At 46.0% G+C, this 26,069-nt stretch overlaps 2 protein-coding genes across 2 annotated transcripts; both read right to left on the reverse strand.

The window, feature by feature from the left end:
- Nucleotides 1-1,160: 1,160 nt before the first annotated feature.
- UBOX5 (U-box domain containing 5) lies at nucleotides 1,161-25,229 on the reverse strand. The gene is made up of 5 exons (XM_061583504.1): nucleotides 25,139-25,229; nucleotides 9,509-9,609; nucleotides 6,739-7,909; nucleotides 4,379-4,540; nucleotides 1,161-2,160 (listed from the first exon to the last, which is right to left on the reverse strand). Exons 2-5 carry the CDS (start codon nucleotides 9,560-9,562, stop codon nucleotides 1,952-1,954), a joined length of 1,596 nt encoding a protein of 531 aa, XP_061439488.1. The 5' UTR covers nucleotides 9,563-9,609; nucleotides 25,139-25,229; the 3' UTR covers nucleotides 1,161-1,951.
- Nucleotides 15,784-25,229, reverse strand: FASTKD5 (FAST kinase domains 5). Its single transcript, XM_061583502.1, has 2 exons — nucleotides 25,139-25,229; nucleotides 15,784-18,351 (listed from the first exon to the last, which is right to left on the reverse strand). The coding sequence occupies exon 2, from the start codon at nucleotides 18,314-18,316 to the stop codon at nucleotides 15,845-15,847; it is 2,472 nt and encodes an 823-aa protein (XP_061439486.1). The 5' UTR covers nucleotides 18,317-18,351; nucleotides 25,139-25,229; the 3' UTR covers nucleotides 15,784-15,844.
- Nucleotides 25,230-26,069: the final 840 nt, after the last annotated feature.

The raw sequence follows: 26,069 nt of genomic DNA on the forward strand, positions 1-26,069 counted from the left end.
ATAGTTATTGATCTCAAGCTGAATATGAACCATCAGTGCAAAAAAGGTAAATGCTATTTTAGGCTGCGTTAACAGAAGTATAGTTTCCAAATCACATGAAGTACTAATTCCCTCTGTTTGGCAACAGTTAGGCCTCATCTCGAGTACTGCATCCAGTTCTGGACACCATACTTTAAGAAGGATAGACAAACTGGAACAGATTTAAAGGAGGGCAACGAGGATGATCAGGAGATTGGAAACAAAGCCTATGAGGAGAGACTGAAACAACTGGGCATGTTTAGCCTTGAGAAGAGAAGTCTGAGGGGAGATATGATAGCACTCTCAAGTAACTGAAAGTTTATTACACAGAGGACCAGGATCTCTTCTCAATCATTCCAGAGCACAGGACACAGAATAATGGGTTCAAGTTACAGGAAGCCAGATTATGGCTGAACATCAGAAAAAACTTCCTAACTGTTAGAGCGGTACGACAGTGGAATTCCCTAGTGAGGTGGTGGGCTCTCCAACACTGGAGGCATTCAAGAGGCAGCTGCACAGCCACCTGTTGGGAATGCTTTAAGTTGGACTCCTGCCTTGAGCAGGAGGTTGGACTTGATGGCCTTATAGGCCCCTTCCAATTCTACTATTGCATGATTCTTAGAGACAACATAATTGGCAACAGGTTCCATGTGCATGGATGCGCATGACAAAGTAGGTAGCTTTGCACTCTCTGCATGGCAGGGCATACATTTTTTATTTACATGCCCCTATAGGTGAAATGCCATGTGTGAATCTACCTTGGAGATTGTAATCAGAAGCATCTTAAGATGGGTTCTAGGGACAGGGCCTTTTAAGTGGTTGGTCCCATGGAATGCCCTCTCCCAGGAAGTAAGTATGGTCCCATCACTGGTGATTTCAAAAGAACTCTTAAGGCATTTTTATTTCAATATGCTTTTTATTGTGTCTTTAATTATGTGTTACTGCTTATTTAAGGGTGTAGTGTGGATCTACACCCTTCAGCAAAGCTTTTGTGTTTTTATGTTTCCAAGTATTGATTTTGCATATTGCCTTGAGAGAGCAATTCCACTAGAAGGTGGTTTATGAATGAATAAAGAAAATACTTATCCTTGCACCAGGTACACAAGCAAAAGGCAACAGTCGAAAGCCCAAAGGAGATCAGCAACTTTTGACCATAATTTTTATTAAGGCTTAAATTTTTCATCCGCTAGACAGGGAGAGAGCTAGCTAGCCCTCCTCCCTAGCTGCACAACAGAAATCAAGAGTGACAACAGACATCTGTATATGTGTGTGTGTGTATGACACACTGACTTTTTGATACAGGTTGCACAACTAATAGAAATGGCCACCAGCAACGTTCAAGCATCACTCACGGCACCACTCACCCAGGGAGTTGCTTGGTTTTCAGAACTGGCAACCTCACATACGTTTTTTGCAAGTCTGACAAAGGACTGCCCAGAGTGGGTCTCAGTTACTGGGCAGGTGCCACGCCAGACAGGCTTTCTTTAACCACCTACTTTCCTTGCTATAACCAAAAAGCTCTCTTATCGAATGGAGGACAAGAGAAAGTGACCTCACAGCCCCCCTTCCTGATAAACCAGAAGCAGCCTACACTTGAAAAGTAGCAAAACAATGGAGCGCAGTTACATGGATACCACTTGTGTATATAAATGACCTTTTTTTATAAACTAGAGAAGCATATGGCTTTATTATCCTTTGACCGCTTAGCTCTGGCACAATGCGCAACGCTACAGCCCCACCTATTCTCTCTAAGGGCAACAAGTCCTCTTCAGAACCTCAGAAAGTTCCCTTTAGCAAGGTCTGTGCAGGATCCCATCCTTGCACATCTCAAAGGAGGGGGAGGAACACCTGTGTCTCCTGTTCCTTGGTCCCCCCCACTCATTTTTTTTCTTTCCTGATCACTCAATTCCACAAAAAGCATCATGAAAATGGGCTAGAAGTGGACCCTCATGATGTCGTGGGTGGCAACCAACCTCTTACAACTCATACACAGTATCGATAAAGACTTCTGCTTCTCAGCCAAGCAAGAGCGACACACCAGGTGGCCGCAAGGGAGCTGATAAACAGGTTCCGTTTTGAAGTAAGTAGAAAAGGTCCGAGAGCAGGAAGAGCATCCTTGGGTGGCGTCACTCCTACTGGGCTCTGCAGAGAAAACACAGAAGGAAGAAACAGGCGTGAGTGCTCTTGTCGGACTCATGCTCAGCAATGTAAGCCCAAATTATGGGAATCCCCTTCCACTGGAAACTGCAGCCTGAGCATCTTTTGGGAGAGTCACTGCAAGATGCAGTGTTTGGGCCAGCCTTTGGGCTCAGATCCAAACAAATTCAGGAAAGGATGGGGAAATTCCATGGAATAACCAAGTTAATATATTGTTGAAGCTTTTTGCTATTGTTTCCTGGCCCTGGGATGGGGGAAGCTACAATATCTACATAAAGTCAGAATATCTTGAGCCGCATGCCAAGAATATGCAGAGTCTGTTCAACAAGGAGAGAGTCAGCACTCAAATTACGGATAATCAAACAAATTAGAAAGTTGATTTTTTTATTTTCCTTTCATATCTAAGGAGCACCTCCAAGGTCACCTTACTTAAGGTCCTGCTTCTTTCACTGCAAGTACCTAACAAGTTAAGTAAATAAGCTAAACCAATGCCCTATCTTCTAACGCATGCTAAAAGAGCGCACACACCCTGGATGGAAGATGTTTGGTGCTTTCTCTAATGGCAAACTGATGTGGCTTATCTTCCAAAACTATGGAGTTCCCTGCCACAGGACATGGTGGTGGCCAGTCATAGGTTTTTCTCTCTTTCCATATAGAACTCAGGGCCATCCAATGAAGCTGAATGTTGGAAGATTCAGGGGAGACAAATGGAAGTATCTCTGTACACATCACATAGTTAACACTACAGAATTTGCTCCCACAATATGCAACAATGGCACCTCCTTGGATGGCTTTAAAGGAGCACTGGACAAATTAATGGAGGAGGAGGAGGCTACCAGTCGTGATGGTGATGTTCTATCTCCACTGTCGGAGGTGGCATGCCTCTGAATACCAGTTAAAAGTTGTGCAGGGGGGAAGGAGAATTCCACCTTGTGGTTTTTCCCATTACAGGGTTGCAAGAACACCTGCACTTGGGTGACTTTCTCTTCTCCTAAAGATACAGGATCAGTCTCAGGCCATGGACCTCGCAACTCTACTCTGAATACCAGTTGCCATGAAATCTCAGGTGCGGAGAGTTGCTATTGCGCTCAGGTGCCGCTTATGGGCTTCCCATAGACATCTGGTTGGCCACTGTGAGAACTGGACTGGATGGGCTTCTGGTTGAGCTGCAGGTCTCTTATGTTCTTGGAAATGGGCTGCCTTCAAGTCAATCCCGACTTAAGTCGACCCTATGAATAGGGTTTTCATGGTAAACGGTATTCAGAGGGGGTTTACCATTGCCTTCCTCTGAGGCTGAGAGGCAGTGACTGGCCCAAGGTCACCCAATGAGCTTCATGGCTGTGTGGGGATCCGAACCCTGGTCTCCCAGGTCGTAGTCCAACACTCTAACCACTACACCACACTGGCTCTCATGTTCTTAGGTGTCTTTAAAAGGGGGTAGGACAAATTCATGGCAGAGGATGGGTGTATCAGCAGCTAGCAGCCCTGGTAGCTATATGGGAACTCCAGGGTCACCGGCAGCTGATGCTCAGAAATAAACTGATGGGTGGGTAGGAGGGAGGCCAACAGCAGACGAGGGCTGCCACTTTCATGCCTTGCCCCTGGGCTGCCTGGAAATGTCTGGCTGGGGACTGGTGGAAACAGAGGAAGTAAATGGACCTTTATTCTGATCCAGCAGATATGAAGGACGGCCAAGGCATGACACAGCATGGCAAAGCCCAGAGTCCAGCTGCACCTGAAGAATGATGGTGCGGCAGGCAAGCTTCCCTCTGTCAAGGGCTGCATTCCCCTGGAAAGAATCTGCTGGGAGCCGCATGCCGGCAGTGGACAGGGCCAGAGCCAGGAGTGGGTGGGCCATCCCCTCAGATCACCCTCTTCTCTCTTTCTGATACCCCTTTCTCTCCCCCACACCCTAATCTAGCAGGCTGCCTGGGGAAGACAGACTGTTTCTGCCAGAGGTCTGAACTGATCACTTGCAGAGGGCTTTTTAAAATTAGGCCTGAGGCTACAAGTTGCCTACCTCTGGTCTACATCTTGATTAAAAAAACGCCTTTGGCTGCCCAGCAGACTATCATACAAGAATGCTTGACACACATGCAGCTTTTTAAGCAACATATTTGCTGTCAGAGGCCTCTTTCAGAAAGAGGAAGTCAAGAAGTGTCCCCCAGGCCAACAACTCTGCAATGTCACTGTGCCTCTTTACCATGTCCGCTGCTTGTGTTCCACGGGCCAGTGAGGCTGCTGCCGGTGTGTGGTTGCTGCTGGCCTTTCGTCAAGCTAGCTGTGAACAAAGGCATAGAGCTGAGTGCCGAGTTCAAGGCGCTGCCTAAACTGTCCGAAAGCCTCTGTTCGTGAGAAATCAGATCTGCAAAGAGAGGTGCAAAACATACAGATATAGATGTATGTCTAGAAACAGACATTCTGGATTCACAAAGTGATCAGGCAACAAATCAAGGAGAAATTCAGTCTTTCATGTTGTTTTGCAAACAAAGAATTAAAAATAAAATAACATGAAAAAATTGAATAGGAGAAGGCCGTATTCATCTTCCTTTCTCCCTAAAGATATGTTTGGATTTTGTGATGCTCAATCACTCATATACCAGCAAATTCGGTTGCACAGTTAGAAATTGTTAGTGCTCTTGCGCAACAAACTGTCTCTCCCCCATCCCCCGGAGCTTTTTATAAGGAAAGTGATGGAAAAATTTGCACTGGACAAGTGTGGGATAACACTTGCTTTGATATAACATCGTCTAACAAATCCCCACACACAAATCAGAATGAATGCTCATTAAACAACCAACATAATCTAATCTCCCTGCAAAGGAATGAGGATGAATGTTCAATGAAAGCGGGGGGGAGAAAAAGGCGAGGAAAAAGATGGAGGAGTTGACAGAGGGACACAAAGCTTAGCCACAGAAATGCACTGCGGCAGCACAAGGTATTTCCACCTCCTGACCGTTAGAGGGGAAAAAATACCAAGCCATTCAGCAGACAGTGCCCAGGTTTTATCTCTGCGACGAGGTGTAAAAGACTCTCTTTTAGAGAGGTTCTCGGAACGCCAAGATCAGAATTCCACTTTGCCAAATGCAGTCACGCAGAATGAACAGTTTTTGAAATAGCCAGCATTTGACAAACACAAAATAAAAAACAAGGCACACCATAACGTGAACATAAACATCGACCACCAAAAGGGCAGAAGAAGAGTAAAGACAAACCCCAAACAGAAGATGGCCCCATGAAATGAACTGGACACAAGTACGCTCCAACCATCCGTGACAAAAAGTACTATAACTGCTCCCTCCCCATCAGCAAGGATGCAGGGCAGAAACTTTTCTAGTGCTTAATTTTTCTGCTGAAAATGTTCCGTTTCATAAGTAAAATAATATATAGATGCAATAACATTAGGCAAGCTTTCCAGATTGAAAGTTTTTAACTTTGTTTACTAAATATAAGTAAAACAAACATGCTAAATTAGATAACTCTTGAGGGCATCCGTCACCAACATGGTGCCCTCCAGATGTTTATCTATAAAAGCATTACAACTCAAAAAATCAAATCATCATTAAAAACAATACAAATAATCATTAAAGTGACTGGGTAATCAATTTAATCATTTGAAATGTGGTGGTGGATGAGAGCTTTGCGGATACCATGGACTGCAAAAAAGACAAATAATTGGGTGTTAGAACAAATCAAACCAGAACTGTCACTAGAAGCTACAATGATGAAACTGAGGTTATCATACTTTGGACACATCATGAGAAGACATGATTCACTAGGAAAGACCATAATGCTGGGAAAAACAGAAGGGAGTAGAACAAGAGGAAGGCCAAAGAAGAGATGGAATGATTCCATAAAGGAAGCCACAGACCTGAACTTACAAGATCTGAACAGGGTGGTTTATAACAGATGCTCTTGGAGGTCGCTGATTCATAGGGTCGCCATAAGTTGTAATCGACTTGAAGGCACATAACAACAACAACAATCAATTTAAAGAGCTGCAAAGACCTGTCACCATAAGAGACGCCTGGAAGTTAAAAGCAAGGATGCCTGCTGAATCTCTGCTGGAAGAGTGTTCCACAGCAAGAGACTGGCAACACAAAGCGCCTGGCTTTTGGTTGAGGGCAGTTGCACCTCTGTAACACAAAGGGCAACTAAAAGCACTCCCCTGGGCAACCTCAGTGCTGGCTGGGGCTGTTGGGAGTTATAGTCCAACATCAGGAAGGCACCAGGTTGGCAGAGACTGCTCTAGGGTATTATTGTTTTCTGAAGCAAACTGAAAAATTTCCGATGCAAATTACCCAATGTAAATTATCAAATTATACAATTTGCATAGGAGCATTTTCCAGTTCATTTTTTCCCTCCAGAAAGTCCACATCACTGCACCCCACCCACCTGCCACACTCTGCAAAGAGTCACACAGACCTGGACAGCCAATAACCTGCAGAAGGCTTTAAAAACAAAGAACAAGCAAACTTTTGAAAGAAGCCGTGCCAGCAATCCCTCCGGGACGTTGGCCAACGGGATGGCCTCCTTCTGCATGTTAAGAGAGCAGAGCAGTACCTGTCGAACAGTCCATTTGGGAGGAGTTGGAGTCGCACTCCGTTTTCATTTTCTTAGCACGGGACTCAGAGGTAGACGTGACGACAAAGTTTGTCGTGGCAAGATGGAGAGGCTCCGTGCCGCGGTGGCTGCCCGGCTTCTGTTCCGCAAGGTCTATTTTCCTTTTGAGGGAAGACATGGCTACAGAAGAGGCTACCATCACCCCCAAGGCCTGAGCCCTCCCAAGGAGGTTGGTGCCAGGAATGCAGTGCTGGAGGAGGAAGTGGTCTATCCGTGCCTTGAGAGAGGGGTGGGGAAGGGGCTGCGAGTGCTGGCTGAAAGCCACCCCCGTGAAGGGGTCACTGGGCACTCGTCCCCAGGATGCCTCGCTCCGGTTGCACTTCTCCAGGGTGCCTTGATCGATCACTTTGCCAGAGGGCAGCAGCATGGGGAGAGTCATTACCTCCAGGGTTATGGGGTCCAAGAACTCCTCAGGGATGTCCTGAATGACATCCATCAGCTTGTGCTCCTGGCTGTCCGAGTTCCCGAAGGGCGCAATGTCACTATCCATGGGCGACGGGAGGCCGGCAGCTTGCCCTCCAAAGCCTTGTGCAACCCGGAGCACGTTGTCGACCACCTCGTGAGAGCAGGATTTGGCTGGCTGGCCCCAAACCTCCACTTTCTTAATGCAAGGGAGACCACCACCAGCCACATGGGTGATGCAGATTTTCACGTGCGACACACTGCTCAGAGAGGTTGGGCCTTTATTCCACAAGTCCAGAGATGCAGAGCCAGAGAAGGGAGTGTCCATCTGCTGATGGAATGGAGGCCTTGTCTTGAAGCTTCGGTGGCTGAAGGTCACTTTGCTTTGATTCTTCAGCACAGCTTTGCCTACCAGTGTGAAAACCTCTTTGTCCAAGGCCTGCTGACCGTCCACACTTGAGAATGGAGAGTCTGAGCTGTTCCAAGGGGGTTTGCTGGATGAGGTAGATGTGTAAATATCCAGCCCGGTGATGTTCTGAGAGCCACCTGAGGAGATGTCTACATTAATCCGGCAAATTTCTATGTTGAAGGGGAAAGAGAGAGTCACGTGGACAGGTGGCTTGATGAAATATTCACAGCGGAACCCACGATTCCTCTTGGCAAGGTCTTCCGAGACCAGGTTTTCTACTTCATATCCGTCAGCGGAGATCTATGGATAATTAAAACAAGGATTGACAATATTTTCAAAAGTCTTTATAGGGCGTCATATAAAAGTATATCTAAAAGTATTTCAGAACATGGCTCTTTTTATTCTAACACTGCAAGAGGAACTATATCCCCTCCTGCACTCTGAAGGATTGCAAGAGTATTCAGACCTTGTACAACAGCGGTGGGAGGCTCTATGACCCTGCAGATATTGCTGGACTACAACTCCCATCATTCCTGACCGCTGGCCATGCTTGCTAGGGCTCATAGGAATTGGAGTCCAACAACATCTGGAAGGCCACAGGTTCCCCACCCCTGGTGTAAGGCATGAGTGGGTGAAAGCAATATCATCTAGCTGAACTGTTAAGCTCAGCAGCAAACTCACTGCATAGGCTCTCACAGCTTCAGCCCTTCCACTTTCAATATGGGGATGATGGGAAGCACCGACCTACACTGCAGGTGTGGTGTGTTACCGAGACAACATGTGAAGTGCTTTGAGCACTTAGGAAATGTGGTGATCCCCTTATTGTGGCTCATTTACGGTCAAGAAGTACTTTGTACTGGTAGAAGAAAAACCAAGCTGGATTAAAAGCAGGGAACCTAGTTTCAAAAGCACCCTTCATCATTGCACTCACGTATTCGAAAGTCAACTGCAGCCTCCTCTGCCCAATTTAAACATTCCTAACCGATATACCTGCACAACCTTTTCTTGGAAAGCTGCAGAAGGAAAAGCACAAAAGGAGCCCTGTTTGATCAGATCAAAGGCCCATCTAGTCCAGCATCCTTCATCCCACAGTAACCAAAGAGATGTTTCCAGGTAGCCCTCTTCTGCTATCGCTTCCCAGCAATTGGTGGTATTCAGAGGCAGACTCCCTCTAAGCATGGAAGTTCCACTGTTAGGGAGTTTTGGTTATTTCTTCAGTATTACAACACCTGCCTGCAAGAGAGACACAGGCGAAGCCGAAAGGTAGCAAAGCCATTGATCTGTCATGCTAGCACTCCAGTTTCTGGTCTTCATTATGATGTCACCACTCTGGCCGGTGACTTGCAACAAGGGGTGGACCAGCCAACGCAGGGCTGTTTTAGCTCCACTGTGAACAAGTACAGCCGGAGCCAACTATAGGTGGGTCTATTTCTTTTCAGCCATTTACTGAGCTACAGATTATTTAAGAAAAAGGAGGGGGAGAGAACAGCTGCCTGATCATAATTACAGGGCAGAGGTGGACATGCTAGTCCAGGCTTAAACTGGCCAGCTAAGCCAATCTAGTTTTGTTTGTAATTATGCTGCTCCACTTCAGGGTAACAAAATGTGACCTCCCGTTGCTTTATCAGTCAGGTTACACTGTGCAAAATGATCTGCTGGAGAAGGCGTCGGATGCCACCCCACGGGTGTCATTAAGCCGTATTTCTCAGAAAGGATATGCATGAGAAGGAGCAGCAGGGAGCTCTCGTACATAAGCAGCGCCGATTTAGTTTTGCCATGAGCTGCTGAGTCAAAGTACTCCTTGATCCCTAGAACATTAACTCCTTCAATCCCAAGCTGCTGCTGTTGCTGCTCTAAACCAGAGTTCTCTGCTTTATTGAACTTGGGGGGGGGAAATACCTTGTTGCAGTGAATCCTGGGCTTGAATTGTGGGAGGCAGACATTGATCACCATCTTTATGGCTTGAGGTGGAAATCAGCTACCCAGTCTTCAGTTTGGCTCTGAAACAAAAAAGCACAAAAAGTTTGTGTTTCTTTAAAAATAGAAAACTGCAGTTAACAAATGACAACAGGATGACAGAACCTCACGCTGAAGTCTTACTAGGAGTTCACTGGGCCTTAAGTAGAATGCTTTAATCTCTGCCAGCGAGAATAGAATGGGCAAGTTGAAGGAAAAGGCAACAGTCCTGTAGCCACTTCTCTTCAAAAGAGAGCCCATAATCCTACATTATCAGAGGAGGTCATCCTCCAACCCTTCCCAAGGGGCCTGTCTAAAACAGAATGAATGAAGAAATGCCTTCCCTTCAGGAAGCAGAGCATCATACAGCTTCATGGACCACGGTCAACTTCTAGGAAAGGGTGGGGAATGCACTTCTGCAAGAGGCCCACAAATATGGTTGGCAGCGGTGAGCGTTAGCAGTATCCCTGTGAATGTCAGCGGTCTCATGGGAGGGCACAGGACCCCTGACTTGCAATAGGGACCTTGGAGATAGTTAACATGTCTCAGAGTTGGCTCATAATGCTCTTAAGGGGGCCGTAGTCAGAGCCATATTTAAGAGACTTCGCTTAGACCCAGCACAACTTTCACCCATTATCTAATTAGCAGTGGCTTTACACCTCCATGTAGTCTTGGATAATACTGATTATCTGGATCCATTTCAGCCTGGTAATGGGACGAAGCAGCCTCTGTTGCCTTAGTACAGCCTTTCCCAACCAGTGTGCCTCCAGATGTTGTTGGACCACAACTCCCATCAGCCTCAGCCAGCATTGCCAATGGTCAGGAAAGATGGGAATTGTGGTCCAACAACATCTGGAGGCACACTGGTTGGGAAAGGCTGCCCTAGTAGATGACTGAATGGACAGGGAGAGGGTGATCCTTTGGTTTCTCCTGGACCTCTCAGCATCAACACCATCAAATCATGGTATTTTTCTGGGCCATCTGGCGAGATTAGGACTCCAAGGCACAGTTTGGCAATGACTCTGGTCCTTTCAGGAGGGATGGACCCAAAGAGTGGCAGTGGGTGACTCCTGTTTCCATCTCATGGCTGTTGGCTTGTGGGCTGCCTCAAGGTTCCATCACTTTCCACGTGCTGTTTTAACATCTATGTGAAACTGCTGAGGGGAGGCCTGGGTTGAAGCAACACCCACATGTGGATGGCAGGCAGCTCGATTCTTATTTCCATCTGCTAGTCCCAGGGAGGCTGTGTGAACATGTGTGTAGAGGCAGTTTTAGGACTAACAAGCAGAAATCTAAATAAGGTAGAGACATTGTGGGTAATTAAACCTGCTGGAGGTGTTTAATGGGTTCTGGATGGGATGCTCTCCCCCTGAAATATCAAGTTTGCAGCTTCAGGTGGGGATATTCCCCCCTGACTTGGTGCTGCCACTGGCCAGGATCGCCTTTTGCTAGCTATGAGCCTAAGATGACAAATCAGCCTAACTAAAGAAACCAAAAATCTTGCTGGAGTTATGCATGCCCTGCTTACATCCAGGCTGGACCGCACATGGAAGGGGCCATAGCTCAGTGGTAGCGCATCAGCTTTGCACGCACAAAGACACAAGTTCAGTCCCTAACAGCATCTCCAGGCAGGGCTAGGAAAGATTTCCTGCTTGAAACTCTGGAGAGCTGCTTCTAGTTAGTGTAGACCAGTGTTCTTCAACCTTAGGACCCAGATGTTGCTGGACTACAACTCCCATCAGCCCCAGCCAGCTTAGTCAATGGTTAGGGATTATGGGAGTTGTAGTTCAACAACATCTGGGGACCCAACGATGTAGAACTCCGGAACAGACAATTCTGAGTCAGATTGACCAATTGACTGTCTCAGTAAAAAGGCAGCTTCCAGTGTTCCTGTGTAGACTATTTTAATGTGGACTCTATGGGTCTGTCTGTAAAAAATGGCCCAGAAACTACAACAGGTGCAGAATGCAGCTACCTCGCTGCTTATGGAGGGCAAGCAATCAGAGCACATTAACACTGAAATAGAGAGCAACCTTCACTGGCTGTCAGTTTGTTCTAGGACCAATTTAAAGTGTGGGTGGTTAGCTTTAAAGCTGCAACCATTTGGGACCAAGTTATCTGCCTGTATGAACTTACCTAAGCCTTAAGATGGGACTCAGAGGCTCTGTTCATGGGCTCACCTTCAATGAGAGTTAAATTGGTGGATACTAAGAGCAAGGGCCTTTTTAGTAATGGCCCAATGGTCATGGAACTCACTTCCAAAACAGGTGTGCCTGGGCGCATCTTACCAGCTGCTAAGTGGGCTGTGAAGACTTTTTTTGCTCTGAGATGCTTTTAACTGAGGTCAACCAGTCTGCTTTTAATTATTTTCAGCTCAAACTGCTTTTAACTGGCATTTCAGTGTTCTGTTTTAAATCTGCTGCTATTAGCCTCTCACTTTTAGCTGCTTTGATTAAGCTATTTGTTGTATTTATTTTTTATTTGATTGATATCCCGCCCTTCCTCCAGCAGGAGCCCAGGGCGGCAAACAGAAACACTAAAAACACATTTTGGCATTTGGCTTGCCAAGCCGCTTTTTGGTGAGCCGTGGCCACCTTTAACCACACCCTGCATGATGTCAGGAGCAGTGTGAAACATTGAGCTGCGGACGGTGCAAAGCTAAAGAAACGTGAGTGTGCTCCCAACTCTTTGGAAGTTCGGCACTTTTTGAATTTGGTGCCTCCCACTCTGCATGACTTAAGGGTGCGCTGCCAGACCATCCCTCGCAAGTGTAGATCGAAGTCATCACCTGTGTCATAGGGTGTCAGGTGACAAACAGGTGGGCAGCTCCATTTCCCTCCCCATGTGTTAATGCATTGTGAGCTGCCTTGAAGATCAGCCCTGAAAACGGCATATAAATACTAAAAATAAAACAGCAGGAAGCCATTAAAATCTTCTAGCCAATTACATGTTTTTTTATCCAAGTGTGCCTTTCTTAATATAGTGCAGGAGTGGGAAAGCTCAGGCCTGGCAGGGGGCACACCCCCTCTCCCCAGGCCACACCCCTTACCGGTCCTGCTTTGCCCCCTTCTTGAGTGTTCTGGCCTGGCTGGAATGTGACCCTGAACTCTGACCATCCCTTATGCTTGCCTGGATAGAGTGGGCTGTGTGAATGTGAGTAAAAACTAGGCTAGTGTACAAAAGCAACGTTTACGTTCGTTATTCCACTCACCACTGGCATATAGAATCATGGAAGAGTAGAGTTGGAAGGGGCCTACAAGGCCATCGAGTCCAACCCCCTGCTCAATGCAGGAATCCAAATCAAAGCATTCCCGACAGATGGCTGTCCAGAAGGGAATGTGGCCCTCAGGCTGAGTAAGATTCCCTCTCCCAGAAAGAGTGCATGAAGACCTGATGCAACAAAGCCCCTGCCATGCTTCATCTTTCTTAAACCACATCAGGTCTAGATGGGTGGATGAAAGGTGGCCATCTGCTCAGCTGCAAGAGCAGAACCTGGAATCACAGCCAGGGTTGATATGACCCCACCAGGAAACAAAAGTGCTCTGTCCCAAGTGCTATATTGCATGCCATTTGAAATGAACGTCAGCCCCGCAGAAGGAAACACAGCTAAGAGGTACAGCACCAGCCTTGCACACAGGCAGTTCCAAGTTGAGTTGTCCCTGGCATTTCCAGCTAGAAAGATCTCACAGAGCAGAGCTGGGAAAATCCTCCTGCCCAAGAAGACCTTGAAAGGCATTGTTGATCAGAAGAGTACCTCCCTAAAAGGGCCAACAGCTTTGACGATTACGCTTACTCCCAAAGCCATCCCGTTCATCCTAAAACAGCTTTTGCCAACCTGGTGTCCTGCAGATTTCCAGGACTAGAACTCCCATTAGCCCCAGCAAAACACAGCCAATTGTCAGGGAGGATGGGAGTTGTGTAGTTCAACAACAACTAAAGGGCACCAGGTTTCAACACGCTGTCCTAAACAATAACCTGATACGGTAATGCCACCTTGCAGCTTGATATCCCTTCCAACTTTCACCCACCACCCCTGGTTTAATTCAGCAGTGACTACCACCTAATATTTAAATAAAAAAGGGTCTGTGACTGGTCTCTGAGCAATGATTATTAATGTATATTTAAATGAAGAAATACACCGAGACAGATCTGAGGGACTTCACTGGTTATTACCCTTCTTTTGGCAACATCTTCAGATTCATTCCCATAACCAGAATCTTATCCCTTGTGAAGGGGGAATCATATGAGGTCCAGGGCAGCAAATAATGAGGGTGGGCAAAATTGTCTAGCAGGACACAAGGGATGCTACAGTCACCCAGCAAGCCCGGCTGGATCAAGCCAAAGGCCCATCCGATCCAGCATCCTGTTCTCACGGTGGCCACCAAGCAGGTGGCTAGCCACACAGAAGAGTAACATCTGATTTGACCCCCGAGTGCAGCAGTTAGGGGCGAATCCTAAATGTTTCCAAGGAAGATAGGCCAGAAACTTAACAGCCGCAAGGGAAAGGGGGCAGGCATGGAGCTTGTGTGGTTTGTACTGCCCTATTTTGGAAGCCACGATATCGCAGGAAAGGTGGTGCAGTGAGGTGTCTACAGTGGGTGCGGGAGCAGGTATGGATGCGGGAAGGAATTCCCCAAGCCCACATGAACACACATCAGACACTTCAAGGGGAATAAGGTGCTGCAGCAAGGCCTTCCTCTCCATTACAAGGTTCCAAGGCAGGATCAGAGTCTCCCAAAGGGACCTGTCCTACACCCATCTTAAGTGGGGATTTTTCAGCATAATTGCTGATAAATCATTGGCCCTTTGGCTCTGTTTTCATATTCACTAACTTTAAAAAAAACCAACTTTCTGTGTTCAAGATCAATAAATGTGGATTAATTGATTCATATTATGTCCCAGTCATTCATTGGAACAGCAGAAAGTCCACCCTTCACCTCCATAATAAAGGATTGTGAAAACATATTAAGGTCATGTGAACATTCCATATTACCCACAATGCCTTTCTTATACCAGATTGTAACAAATAAAATGCAGTTAAGAGTGCCAAGCACTTTGCAATATGACCCTTGCTCACTTATCCTCAAAGCCACCTTGTTATATAAGCAAAGTTAATTCCCATTTTACAGATGAGGAATAATCATTGAGAGTTATAGGTGGACTGGAGATTAAATCCAGGTATCACCAGCTGGTATAGCACAGTGGGGAGGAGGGCCTGGCTGGGAGTCCAGAGTCTGTGAGTTCAAATCCCCTCTTGTGTCTCCTGGGTGTCAAGGGCCAACTAAAGATCACCCAGTGAGTGGCTCAGGGGTTACGTGCCCTGCCACCTGTGCAGCCATGGGCAAGGTACATAGTCTCAAGGAGCCCAGTGCCCCCCAGCTGGCAGTTGCAGACAAGGAAGAGGCTGGCTTGTGCAGCTGTGGCAAGCTGAGCAGGCCCTAGCTAGCTGGGGAGGACTAGCCTCAGAGGGAGGCAATGGGAAACCCCCTCTGAATACCGCTTACCATGGAATCCCTATTCATAGGGTTGCCATAAGTCGGGATCAACTTGAAGGCAGTCCATTGGTTGGTTGATTATCACCATTGGATCATAGTGATATCATGAAGAGCATTAACCCTCCCTGTTCCCTTTCAAAATATGTGAGCTGCCCTTTTAGGGGGAGGGAAAAACAGCATATAAAGTTATACTGAAAAAACACTTTTATTTACAGGATAATCACTACAAGATCCATTTACAAGCAAGGAACATGTTGGGTGGATGTTATCCTTTCCAAGAGCACTGACGAACAGGCTCTGTAAAGAGATGGCAATTGAGTAGCTTAGAAAAAGGAAACTATATTGCAATGATAAGCTACCCGGCTATGTTGGCCCACAGAATTTGACTGAGACTGAGGACATCAGTATGTCAAGTCAGCTTTTTAAAGTTTTGGTTCTCTGTGGCATTGTGGTTTAGGGTTGCCAGGTTCAGGGCCTGAGACTGATCCTGTATCTTTAGGAGAAGAGAAAGTCAGCCAAGTGCAGGTGTTCTTGCAACTCTGTAATGGGAAAAACCACAAGGTGGAATTCTCCCTCCCCCCTGCACAACTTTTAAAGCCAGACCTGGCAACCAAGAGGTCTCCTGTATCTTTAAAAGTTGTGCAGGGGGAAGGGAGAATTCCACCTGTTGTTTTTTCCCATTACAGGGTTGCAAGAACACCTGCACTTGGTTGACTTTCTCTTCTCCTAAAGGTACAGGATCAGTCTCAGGGATTGAACCTGGCAACCCTATTGTGGTTCCTTTCTATATCAAAGAGCCAAATACTTTATGGTGCAAATAGCTCAGTTTTTCTGAATGGCTGCGCCTGAGCAATGGAAACCATTCCCAGAAAGGTAGGTCTATCACTACGTAACCAATTTGACGGAGTTGCCTCCTTTTCAAATTGTGGAACCCCAGCAAGCGTTTCGAGCCATAGCAGTAGTGGCTCTTAGTGGACACCTGAACTGCTAGTTTCATGCCCCCACTTTCCAGCTCATTCAGCTGAGGGACTGGACCATCACAAGAGGCCTTGGGTTGGGTCAACGCATTCAAGATGGCACCAGTAAGTGGAACTCCGTCAGAAAATGCAAAATGATCCCAAGTGGACAGAGACTGCTCTTGTGGTGGTGCCGCTGTGTTCTGGGAACACATTTCCACCTTCCTTTCACAGTCATCCACAGGGGACTGGCTGCTACGCCTACTACTAAAAAGCTGATTCATTAAGTCATCCGTAAGGGATACTCCACTCTCTTTTAGTCCTTCTAATTTTACTGTTGCTTCCGAGTTAAATGGCAATGGTTTTCGATTAGAGTCCAAACGAATTTCCAAATCAATTGATCTGGTGTGAGGCAAGACCATGTGATTTTTGACATACCGGGGCCCACCCAACATCTCTCCCAGTAGAGAGACAGCTTCAGTGACTTCCAGCTTCATGCAGATATCCTTCTTGGCAGAGTTCCATAGCATCTCCGCCACCTCTTGCCTAAGCTGTGGTGCAAGACGATTGCCGGTGTAACTGGGGCATTCAATTTCTACTGTACCATCCAGGGTGAACAAGTCCTTCTGGAGATCAAATTTACTCTTACTGCTTAATTTAAGAAACTCAGGACTCAAAACATAGTCTATTAAGTCATTTGGAAACCGCTTTGCAAATGCCAGAGCTACCAAACAGGTGGGCAAATGCTCAGGGAAATCCTGAAATTCATGCACCTTTGTGTACATCTGTTCCTCAAGGCTGGCATAAAATTCCTCTGCATTGGGTGGCTCATAGTTCAAGGTTCCAAACGACCACAAGAATTTGGCAACATCTTTGATTCGGCAATAAGTGGCTCTGGAAGGCAAAGAGGCAGCAACAGCATTCATAATCCTTTCATCAAAATAATGCAAAGCCGAACAGGCAAGCGTTATGTGCATGACACCTTGAATGCCTATAGTTGGTATCAGAGGAGGGACAACTTTCCCAAGCTGCTTGAGAAAGTCAAGATGATCAACATGAGTGAAACGGTACATCTTGAGGACATTCACTAAGGCATAAGTGCTTATGTCTGCCATATGAGCAGAGACTTTATCTCCAATTTTTTGCATAGTATGTTCTGAAAGGCCATTTTGCGACTTGAAAAACCCTAAGCAAATGGCACCCACTTCCTCTAGATTGAAAGAGTCCAAATGTTTTAACATCAAGATGTCTAATTTCTTCATTAACTCTTCAGGAGCTTTACGGCCTTCACCTATGATATAGACTAGCTGAACCAGCTGGGGCAAAGAGAGACCCTTCCAATGCAAGTTAACATAGCTCAACACAATCTCTAAATACCGAGGAACGCTGTGCCCCAAGCAACGCCACAGGTCTGCCACCATCAGCTGCTGGTCCAGACTCATGTCCCAGACCCGACGGCAACACTCCGCTGCATACACTTTCAACATAGAATGAGAAGGTGGAATGGCTAGGCCAATAAATGCTTTTAAAACCATCATAAGCTCAAAAATATCAAAGAGCTGGATGTTCTCAACTCCATAGCGGCACAGCATAGCGAACCTAGGACTGGACTTTATGCTTACGTGTTCTTTTGTTGGCAAGCAGCTCAGGCTGAAAAAATACTCTGCAATGATTCTTGGTTTGAGGCTGCTTTTCAGCACAGTGACGTTCTCCAAGATCTTGTTACCGTCTTCCATAGAAATGGGCGGAGGGAGCTCGTACTGGTTGTAACACAGAGATCTGTATTCAGGCCTTTGCTTCTGGAATGCCCTGGGATCTTCCTTAGGATCAAAAGCCTCCACGTTGGCAGCTTGCTCATTATCTTCCACGGGGTCCAGTTTAGCTGGATGTGTCAAAAAAGCTTGGGAGGGGACAGCTTTATTGTTTTCCAAATCCAGCACTGTGTTCTGGGTGCTTGAAAGCCTCCGTGAGCAGTTAAAGCTGTATGCATCCTGGAATTGTTTAGTACCAATTCTGGGGTAGTCACTTTCAACTGGTCCATCCTCCAAACCTCTTGAAGCTTCCTTGTAAGATATGGCTTTGGTCCCTGGGTAGGCTGATGGATTGAAAGATACCCTGTATTCTGGAGGCTTCCACAGTCTGAGTGTGGCAGCAGGTTTAGAGCCTGCGCATGTCTTCTTGGTGCTCTCTTCTCCCTTTCTGAAGAATACTGTCTTACTCCCAACCTTGGTTGTAGTAGAAAATGCAGCTGCCCTGCAAGGTCGCCCTGCAAATCTTCGGCACATTATCCCCGTAGCCATGGTCACAATTACCAGGTCAGAAATGGTTCCAGGTACTGAAAAAAGGGCAGATGAAGAATGAGTGGCTTTCATCTGTCATGATGGCTTCTCTTTTTCTTTTAAGAACTAACCATATTAACACTACAAAAATATATGTTCTGAAAGACAGCGCTTCAAACAATCACAGCACAATGGTGGTCCACTAGAACTGTTGGCTAAAGTCAGCAGCCAATGACACTGCTCATCCTCTCACACAACCAAGGTCATTATTCCAAAAGTGAAGGATGGGTGCATTAAAACAAGAGATTGGGTGCTTGGTTTCTTCAAACATCTCTTACATGACTAAAACATGTTATGATTGTACACATACAATGGTGCATGCATACACAGCGTGTGTCCTAAGTTAACCTTGAATATTTAAGGTGTGTGGAAAATCTTTCATATGAACCGAGAAAAAGGGGGTTGGGGGAGAAAGTAATTCCACCTAACTGTATGAATCCTACAGCAGCAAACATTTTGCAGACGAAATTTACCAAGGATGTTTAAATAAAGATTCAGGACACACCTGTTGGGATCCATTCCTGACCATGAAGGAAGAACTCCTTGCACTTCCATTACCTGAACCTCTGGCAGCTTCAACACCTTGCATATTGAGACTCACCCACTTCCACAATCAGCGGCCAAAGCTATGCTTACTGAAGTGCAAACGGATCCAATCCAAAGGCCTCAAAAGCGCTAAAAGCAGGGTTGTAATGATTTATCTTCGGCGTGAATAAAAAACATGCCCTAGTTAACTGGGCACATTTTTCAAAACACAGTACGTAAATACAAGCACTTATACAAAGCATCATCTTCACAAGCTCTCTCCCTTACAGAACCATTGCTTTTAATTCATTTTCAAATTTGATCCATTAATCAACTAAGCTCTAGTTAAAAACTCTTTACGAAATATTGCAGCCCAGCCCTCAAGTCCAAGGAGCGCATTTCAAATGTTTCAGGCTTTTGGAACGAAAAATAAAGAATAGGTTAAAATGCATTTTTTGGTTCAGAAATTGAAGTTTTATTATTATTATTATATCCCGCCCTGCCTCTCAGTATGAGCTCAGGGCAGCAAACAAAAACACTCTAAAACATCATAAAAAGACATTAAAACATATTAAAACAAAGCATCTTTAAAAACATATTAAAACAAAACATTTTAACCTTCACCAGACTCTTCTTTAGGCACAGATGCCAACACCTGATGTAAAAACAGAACAAGAAATTCTTGAATGCCTGAGCATTGCTGAGGACTACCTGAATGTTCCAAGCACAGGGGGGATGTTGGGCAAACTGTGGGGGCAAACTCAGTTACAATCCATATGGCCCTGGCAAGAGATGATGGCTTTGGATTCATGCCTGGAGAACCACCTCACATTCAGAAACATCCAGCTTTTAAACAAACTGGCAGTTCCAACACAATGTATTTCAAATGATTGGTGATAGCTCTAGACGAAGCAGACACAGGAGCCTTTCAGCATAGTTGTACATTTGCTGCACCATGGCACTGGGAGATGTCACCAGTCTGGTTCAGACAGCAAGTTTCCCAGACTCCAAACCATGGAGATTGTGAATGTGCTGCAGACTCCACCTCCCTCCTCCCCTCTCACACACAGATTTCCCCTTTTCATGGTTTGCTATAACTGTTGTTTGTAATTCTATCTGAATCACAGCCACAATGGCTAGCACTAACAAGAAACACCTCTGAACCGTTATTTGAAGTCATGCTTTGAAGATTTGCTAGCCATAGTTTGGGCAATCCTGGTTAATGCTGACTGATTCAGACGTACCAGCAAACTATGGTTCTAGCAAACCAGGAAATCCACATGCAGAAGGAAAGAATTAATGTTGGGGAGGGGGTAGTTGAAATACGGTATCTGAATTATGACAAAAGGATTTAATTTTACCAGTAAGTGAAATGTAAAACTATTGTTTTAAGACTGATTTCGAATGTTAAACCAGAGCGGATGTGGTGCAACATGATGGCAAGAAAATCTAAACTGAGCCATAAAGGATTTGACTTTAAAAAGGTTTTCAATAGCTCTTCAGGAACCGCCATCACTTTCTAGAAGGCAGCTCTTGAATATGAAGTCAGTGAAAAGCTAGAACATTAGGATAAAGATTGCAAGAGATTTTGAAGTCTCCAAAGCCGTAAGTTTGACAGAAGAGCTGGGCGATCATGAATTTATCCAGAAGAATTAGCATCCTAAAGAGTGAACAGAAGACAAATGACTCTAGTCTACAAATGTGAAGGCCTGGAAAAATATATAAAACAAACCCAAAGCTTTCCCCCCAAAAAACCTTTTTTCCCTCAAAAATTAGAAGAATTTGGATAATAGTTTCCTTTGGAATGATGACTAAAATGTTCAAGACAAGATGTTCATACATTTACTCTCTCAAAATGATTCCTGCAATTCCTGTACACTGAGGACAAGCAAGTCCTGAGTTGTACATGGAAAATATACCTCTCCAGTGCCAGAGCAAGATGCATTTCTGCCTCTAGAGGCCGCTACCGTTGACACAAGAGAAGGAAGGAGGATTCCAGGGCTGTGGAGTCAGTATGCTAAACATTTGACTCCGACTCTGACTCCTCTATTTTTCTACTGTCCGACTCTGACTCCACCCAGAATTGCTTCCGACTCCGACTCCACAGCCCTGGAGGATTCACTGCCTTCTTTGCTTGTGCGCTTTCTCTTGTTGGCGTACATGGTGGACCTGCTTCTGCCCTCTCTGTCCTCATAACTAGGCCTCAAATTTGTCATCATATGATGACTAATATGAAGAATAGGAAGCAAAGACTGAAAGCAATAGCTCAGAAAATTAGAATGATTAAATTTAGTGTAGTAGTCATTGAACCTTGGTTCCCACTACCCCTTTTTGTGGAAATGAGTGCTTTATATCTAATTGAGACCTTGGGGGACACATACATTTTCTTTTTTTACACTTTCTTCTCTTAATGTTTTCTGCCTGCTTCTCAAAAACTGGCAAAACCAAAGAGATGCCATGTTCCTTATAGTTCAGCAGCTTGTAACAATTTTTTCCCAAAAAAGTAAATTGTAATTGTTGTCTGTACATTTAATATTTATTAAATTTATATCCCGCCCTTCCTCCCAGGAGCCCAGGGCAGCAAACAAATGACAAACATGAAAAACGTCTATAAAACATCTTTAAAACAAGAAGTTTTACGTCTTTTTAAGTAGAGACCTTATCTGTATTGCAGACTGGGATAAGGTCTCTACTTAAAAGGCTTTAACATACGTGATAAATTTTATGGCAAGCCAAGTGTACATGGTACATTTCATGTTCCTAAAGTAACAGCGTGACTTCTGGTCTGAAAAGGGCAATAAAAAAATTGCATATTTTTCAATGTTTCCCAGTATTTCTTTCCTCCCACTCAAAAGAAAAAGAAAACCCTTTTCTTCCTCTTGGCTTCAAAATTTCTGGAAATTTTACATCTCCAGTCAGTGTTGAAATAGGATGGACAGAAACAAGCTGAGAGTTTCTTGGGTATTATTTGATGGCTCTCCATGTGACACTTTGACAAAACGATGGTGGGGGGCAAAAACACCTCCATAAGTTGTCCAAGGTGTTAATGCTATCATGGTCCCAAAACTAGACCCAGTAAAGTTTATACATTTAACTGCAGCACAGCAACTTGTCAATGAAAATACAAACAAGACAAGCAAGGTCAACTCTTGTGCTGGAGTCTGTAGCTCAACTTCCCGCTCTGAGTTCCTAGACTAAAGAAGGATTTGAACCCAGATCTCCTCACTCCAAATTCTGACACACCATCCTCATCATGCTAGTTCCTCGTATGTCACATACGCACAGTGCCTGTGCCCCCCCTTTTCTTTGTGGCTCTCAAGGAAAAGGTCCCCTTGATCCTGGCAAACCATCCTTTAATTCACTTTAGTCTCTGAAGATGAAGACAGACACAGAGGAGAGGGATTCCTCGAACCGGTCCCCTCCCACCCCTTCCCTCCTAAAAAATAAGCTCCCCTAGGAACAGAGGAAGCTGCCTTATGGTCAGACCACTGGTCCATCTAGCTCTGTTTGCACTGACTGGCAGCGGCACTCCAAGGGTTCCAGGCAGGGAATCTTTCCCAACTGTACCCAAAAGTGCTGGGCATTGGACCTGGGACCTTCTCTCTATGTTGCCTTTACCCTGCAAGGAAACAAACAGGTTTTCTGCAGAACGAATGAAATAAAAAAAATCCCACAGAACTACATAGAAACTAAGCTTAGAGGGACTAAAAGAAAAGAGTCTGTTGCTGCCACCTGCTGTTGAGAAAGTGGAGCTGCCACTGAACACGTGAAAAGAAAGGCTAACACTTTACATTTTGGAGTAGGGGCGAACTGCTCTAGTTTCTAATCCATCATGAAGTGGGGAAAGGCGATGGGCTTCTTTTTCCTACATTGCTACAAGGATCTGCTGGGGGGATGGAAGTCAGTGCATCAGGAGTAGGGAGGCTACGTTTGTTCAGAGAGTACAGAGGAAAGGGAGCTTTACATTTCATTTGAGGATGGCTCATACACAATCATCTAGGCAAGCTGAATCATGGGGTGGGGTGGGGGATATGCAGAAAAGACCATAGTGTGCAATGGAAACAGGTTAAAAGGCATCCGCCTGTATTTTGTGTTATGGAACCCTGAGCGGTTTCTACAAAAGGAACGCTATGTTGAGGGGATGAGGGGGCAGGCAACCCCCTCCCCGAAGCAGACCGTCAGCAAACCCCATGCTACACGCAACGCTCTTGGTACACAACTGCTTTGCCTTTGGGTCAGGCAAGTGGGGTGGGCAGGTAGGCACTATTTCCAAGGGGGGTGGCTTTTGTCCTGGATCCTCCACATCTGCTTACCCTGTAGATCCAGAATTGGCCACCACAGTCACTTACGGACCCACTGTTAAAGACCTTACCCAGGAAGACAATCTTACTCGGCCACGAGTGATCGCCAATGAATGAATGACATATGAGACACCCAAAGGAGACTGCTAGTACACTGCATTCAGTATACAAACACTGGGTTTGGGGAGAATCTGGCAGCACACTGCGTGAACCAAAGGCAGTGAATGCGTTCTGTGTGCCTTCTCGTTTAATCCTCCCATGCTCCCTTGTTTCTCAGAAGCCATCTTCCTACGGATAGCTCCCATCCAGGCAGCTACAAGGCCAGTGATATCTGAGTGATAAAGATACCAAAAAGACAAGTGTTCCCTTTACCTTGTGTGTGTCTCATCATATTTAGGTTATAAGCCCTAACCAGTACTGGGCTGGGCCTCTTATTATATTTTATGTACAGCATCTAGTTTATACAAGACCTCTGGAAATGTTGTTACTACTATTTTATTATTACAAAGGAGTGGAAAAAAACCCACACGCACTGGGCCCAGAGACAAGCAGAGAGAGTCTTTGGCAATGTACAGACTACACACACACAAAAAATCTGCAAATGCCCAATGTGTGCAGGAAGGATAGTTTGCAAAGGGGGGCAAGAGTTGTTTAGGAGATTCCTACTCCCCTCACAGAGCTACAATTCCCAGAGTGCTTCAACGATCCATCCCTCTTCCCAAGGTGGGAACTGCAGGTCTGTGAAGGGAATAGGGGAGTTTCCTAACAGCTTTCAGCTCCCTTCGCAAACTACACTTCCCAGGACTCTTTGGGAGAAGCCATGACTGTTTAAAGTGGAATAATAGCAGAATAAATGTATGGTGTGCATGTGGACTTAGTCTGCCTCAGTGGGGTGAATTGCATGTACACAGCAAGACAAATACATGCCTAAAGAATACTACAGTAAGAATGATTGTGTAAAGCTGCCTGACTAGTCAGCCTCAGTGACATGTCTAGACAGGCAGCTTCACATTGTTACTCCACTGAGGCAGACTAGAGCCACATGCACACCATACATTTATTCTGCTATTATTCCACTTTAAATAGTGATGGCTTCTCCCAAAGAATCCTGGGAAGCATAGCTTGTGAAGAGTGCAGAGAGTTGTCAGGAGACCATTACTCCCCTCACAGATCTCCAATTTTCAGAGTGGTTTAACAGTCAGTCCCTCTTCCCAGAGAACTTTGGGAATTGTAACCCTGTGAGGGGGAATAGGGGTCTCTTCACACCTGTCAGCACCCTTCAGAAACTACCCTTCCCAGGATTCTTCAGGAGCCATGACAGTTTAAAACTGAATAATAGTGGAATAAACGTCTGGTGTGGATGAGGCTGACTAGACAGGCAGCTTCACACAGTCATTCACACTGTAGTATTCTTAAGGCATGCATTTGCTTTGCAACTTACATGCAATTCACTCCACTGAGGCAGACTAGATCCAATGCACAGCCACAAATTTGATACGAATCCACCGCTCTTATTACTTAAGGCAGGCTTTGTCCTTCCCTACAGGGGAAAAGTGCCCACCCAGCTGCATTCACGAGCGGAGCCTTGGGATGCCACCCCCGGAGACGCACCAGGCAAGGCGGGTCTTCAGGGCAAGGAGAAGCGCCGGGCGTCTGGTGAGGCCGCAAGAGTTTGGGGGAGGGGGCGAAAATGACCCTGCTCACGTCACTCCCCGGGATGACGTGTTCCAGAGAAGTCCATGACGTAGAGCCAGGGGCGGGGCTAAGTGAAGGCATAGAGCAGAGGAGGTGGGGCTCCACTCGTCGCCCCTCCCCCTCAAGTGCGTCACCCTTCCCCCCTTTGTGGGGGCCCGGAGAGGTATGCCCCCAACGCATTGCCACCGCTTCCTTCTCAAGCTGGGGTGGTGATAGACTCCTCAGTCGTCACCCGGCCACCCTGCGCCTGCCCTTTGCTCACCCTGTCACTGCAGCTCCCCGAATCGGCGTCCTCTCCTTCTTTCACTGCTACCAGGCGAGCCTCCTCTTCCTTCTCACAGGGATGCTTCCGGTGTCGCACTTCCTGGAGCTGCTGCCCTACGGGAAGCGTCTGGGTTCGAACTACCTCCGCGCGAACGTAAAAGGGGAGGGGGAGGGGGAATAAGAGGGAGAGGCAGCTGCGCAGGCGCTGTTGGCGCCGGGTTACTCTTCCTTGTGCGCATGTTCTATAGACAAGGGGAATAAGCCGCGGCGCCGACGGCAGAGGGAGCTGTTGGTTTTGCTGTTGCTAGGGCTACGCGCGGGCTGTTGTCGGGGGCGGGCTATAGAAATAGGCCCATCGCGCTAACGGGCCGCTTATTTCCCTAATTTTCTTTCAACTTTTCCCCTTTCTGTACAGTTTCTGTACAAATGGCCAATGAGGGCGAGGGCTTCCATGAATCTCACTGGGTGACCTTGGGCCAGTCACTGCCTCTCAGCCTAACCTACCTCACAGGGTTGTTGTGAGGATAAATTGGAGAGAGGGAGAGACGTGCATGCCACAATTTGGAGGAAAGACGGGATATAAAAACAATTGTCAGTCAATCAATCAAATTAAGTGTGCCTAACTGGAGTGGGAAATTTAGGACTGTGCAATTGTTGATTGAGGCTGTAATCCAATACATATCTACTCTGAAGTAAGCTCCATTGGGTTCAATGGGACTTACTCCTAGGTAAGTGTGTATTGGATTGCAGCCTTAAGCAGACAGCCTGTTTACTGAGCATGCATCTTGATTTGTTTGTACAAAGTCTGCAGGGAGGTTTGACTATTTATTAATAGATATTTATTAAAACATTTGTTCTGATTTGTTTGCAAGGAGGTATGGCAAGGTTGCCTCAAGCAAATGTTATCCCACACTTTTCAGCATGCTTTC

Source organism: Rhineura floridana, chromosome 9 (genome assembly GCF_030035675.1).
Source record: "Rhineura floridana isolate rRhiFlo1 chromosome 9, rRhiFlo1.hap2, whole genome shotgun sequence".
Lineage (NCBI taxonomy): Eukaryota > Metazoa > Chordata > Lepidosauria > Squamata > Rhineuridae > Rhineura > Rhineura floridana.